General features: G+C 37.4%; 1 protein-coding gene across 1 annotated transcript; it reads right to left on the reverse strand.

The window, feature by feature from the left end:
• Positions 1-269: 269 nt before the first annotated feature.
• Positions 270-2,528, reverse strand: LOC130746728 (putative cyclin-D6-1). Its single transcript, XM_057599443.1, has 6 exons — positions 2,075-2,528; positions 1,898-1,978; positions 1,689-1,784; positions 1,266-1,485; positions 1,026-1,156; positions 270-938 (listed from the first exon to the last, which is right to left on the reverse strand). Exons 1-6 carry the CDS (start codon positions 2,249-2,251, stop codon positions 678-680), a joined length of 966 nt encoding a protein of 321 aa, XP_057455426.1. The 5' UTR covers positions 2,252-2,528; the 3' UTR covers positions 270-677.
• Between the last annotated feature and the right edge of the window lie 389 nt (positions 2,529-2,917).

The raw sequence follows: 2,917 nt of genomic DNA on the forward strand, positions 1-2,917 counted from the left end.
TATAGCGAATCTTGGAGACAAATAAATATGCATAACTATCTCTAGTAGTAGAAAATTATGTACATGCCTTATAACCTGTACCTGTACCCAGATTTCGTTATCCTTGCTTTGCGCTGACCTGAACACACCAACAAAATTAATATGTGGGAGAGTTTAATTGCCATATGTTAAAGTACTATTTATTACCCATTATCACTTAGTGTAAACATCTACAACGAGGGAATTAATCACTGTTATGTGTGATAAATATATACTATGGTCTCAACAACTTAAAAAAGAAAATTTGTTGCTCCACTATTACTATTACTATATTATTCTTTTGCCAGAAGCTAAGAGACAGAACCACACATGAATACAAAACAGACACATAAAACTCAAAGTTACAATTCATAGTTACGTTTTGTCCAAATCCAATCTTATCTTCCTTGCTCCTTTTCACAATCAGCTGATTTAATGAAAGCCGTACCGGGGTCACGTTACAGTGATTTTGTCCACTAACTATGGATTGAATTTCCTTCATTTCTCTCCAAATCCATCACTATCCCTTCCTATTTTGATCATGTGCTCCATTATTTTTCTTGGTTAACTACAACATTATGATATCACCAAAGGCATTAGCCTCTACCTGATGGACCCGGAGGATCATTAAATGCTATATCCTCTTCTGTTTCGGCACTTCAGCATTGACGAAAATGAGAAAACTGGACATCGTTACCATATTTGGTGAGCTTCCTTCTTTTGATATTGTCCTTCTTCTCTTGTTGTATCAGAGTAGTAGAAGAAGCAACATTGGTTTTCTCACTTTCCAAGCTCAGAAAATGTTCATCTAACACATTGACCGGTGTTTCTGAACTTGAATTTACAATATTGAACGCAGCAGATTCGTACTCTTCCCTAGCTATGCCTTGTATTACATTATAGCACTGCACCACACTTTCCTGCAGTAAAATGTTCGTACCATCTATTATCCATTTAATAACAAATTAACAATAACAAGAAAATGAGAGAGTGCATGTAGTATGTACCTTATTTACATATGAACAATCGGATATAGCTCTTAAGAAGCATGGATATTGAAAGGGAAACAACTCATGTGAAGCATGGAGAAGACATGAAGCAGCAACAATTGATGGCTTGAATTCCAGAACCTTTATCTCTGAAAACCAATCAATAAATAAATAAGAGACAAAGATTATTGAACAGTAATTCTAGATCAGCAATCAAATCAATTTACAGTATTTGAGTCAACCGAGCATTAATTATACCTCTTTGTGACTTTAATATTGTTTGAGATGCTCGATCTTTCAGAACCTTTCTCAATGCAGGGTCATCATCGAGGTTCAACAAATTGCTGAAGAAAGGGAGGAAAGAGAAAGGGGTGATGGAACGCATTCGCCACTGTAGAGCACCTAGAACAAGAGCTTCCATTCTTTGTATTGTTTGTGCCCCAAAAATGACGCCGCCATCATCATGATTCAGAAGAACCTAGTAATCAAATAACAATCTCAGTGGCAGAGTACTCTGTTTTCAAGCATATTAAGGCTAGGTTTGGATTCCCATTTGCTCGAACAAGTGCATTTCGTTGTGTGAATGTGCATTAAAAATCGTGATCTCGATTTATTAACGAGGGACTAAATGTTGTTTTGAACTAATAACCAAACATGCACTTAGAAGTCAAAACACTTTACTTGGACATCAGTGGCAGAGTACTCTGTTTTCAACATCTTGGCTGCTACAGAGAAGCAAGAGATTGCAAGAAGCTTATTGGCCCATGGCTTTGGTTGCTGTTTCATAGAGACCCAATTTGAGTTAGATCTTAAGGGAGCTTAATCTAATTGAAAGATTCAATCTTGTTTAATCTTCTTCAAGATAAAGTTTAAGGTGTTTGGTTCATTACCAATGTTCCTTGGTCAGCGAGGAAGCGATCCAGATAGTTGATAGCAAGATAGCACAGAAATGGATCGAAGGTGCAGGACAACTATACAGTACAGAATCAACCAACCAACATTCAGAAATGTTCTGTTTTCATTTCAAACAACAATAGTTAATTAAGATTAGTCTTAATTTGTGTTACCTGTGAGATCAATGAGATGACATTTCTTCTAACAGAGATGTCAAAGTCGCTGGCTTTGAGAGAGTGGAAGTAATTTGGTGATGGTGTGTGGTCAGATTCAGCGTGGAAAAGAGAAGAGACAGCGTCAGAGGGAAGGTCATGGAAGTTCTCTAGAGGGTTTTGAAGGTCAAGCTCCATGGATGAGTCTTTGTTGAGTTCTTTCTAGTGATGGCTGTGATGCTGAGCAAGAAGAACAAGCATTGTTAAATGGAGAGAAAGAGAGAGAGAGAGTGTATGAATGTGATTTGGTAAAGGTGTTGAGAGAGTTTTCTGCTTTCTTCAGATGAAAGCTATGGAGGAGCTTCAGTTCTTTTTAGCTTTGCTTTGTTACTAGTTGCTTGCTACACTCTCTTTTTATTTGTGTTTTTGACTTGAGTGAAAATTTCTCTGTCTCTCTCTCTCTGTCTTTGATTGGGAAATAAAATATCGGAAATATGAGGTAGTTGGTTTTGGTCCCTCACCTGTGGAGTGCTCAGTGTTGCATAAGATGATAGGATGGTGCTAATGCTATGACAGAACAAAGTAGGTTAAGAGTTAATAACCAAATGCTTGGGGTCTGTTTCCGAGAACTGTTACTTTGATTTTATATTGTTGGAAAATTGAAAGTATTTCAAAAGTTCAAGTTTCACGTAAGTTGCTAGCTCACCGGCCTTTCAAGTGTTTATATACTTAGTTTCACATTATGATAGTAAAAAGCATATCAAAGGGCTTGGTCTCGCGCGCATGAGATTGGGGCTCATGGGATCAACATAGTGGAGATTGGTGAATTTCTCCGTGTGCGCACGATGAGAAGTCTATTCCTAT

Source organism: Lotus japonicus, chromosome 3 (genome assembly GCF_012489685.1).
Source record: "Lotus japonicus ecotype B-129 chromosome 3, LjGifu_v1.2".
In the NCBI taxonomy this organism is placed as follows: Eukaryota; Viridiplantae; Streptophyta; class Magnoliopsida; order Fabales; family Fabaceae; genus Lotus; species Lotus japonicus.

Bases quoted from the DNA above. Each gene is read 5' to 3' on its own strand.
- LOC130746728 (XM_057599443.1), bottom strand. From the start codon at position 2,251: ATGGAGCTTGACCTTCAAAACCCTCTAGAGAACTTCCATGACCTTCCC. The intron at 1,486-1,688 runs GTAAAGTGTTTT...TTTGATTACTAG, and splicing joins ACTCTGCCACTGATGTCCAA to GTTCTTCTGAATCATGATGA. The intron at 939-1,025 runs GTACATACTACA...ATTTTACTGCAG, and splicing joins ATTGTTCATATGTAAATAAG to GAAAGTGTGGTGCAGTGCTA.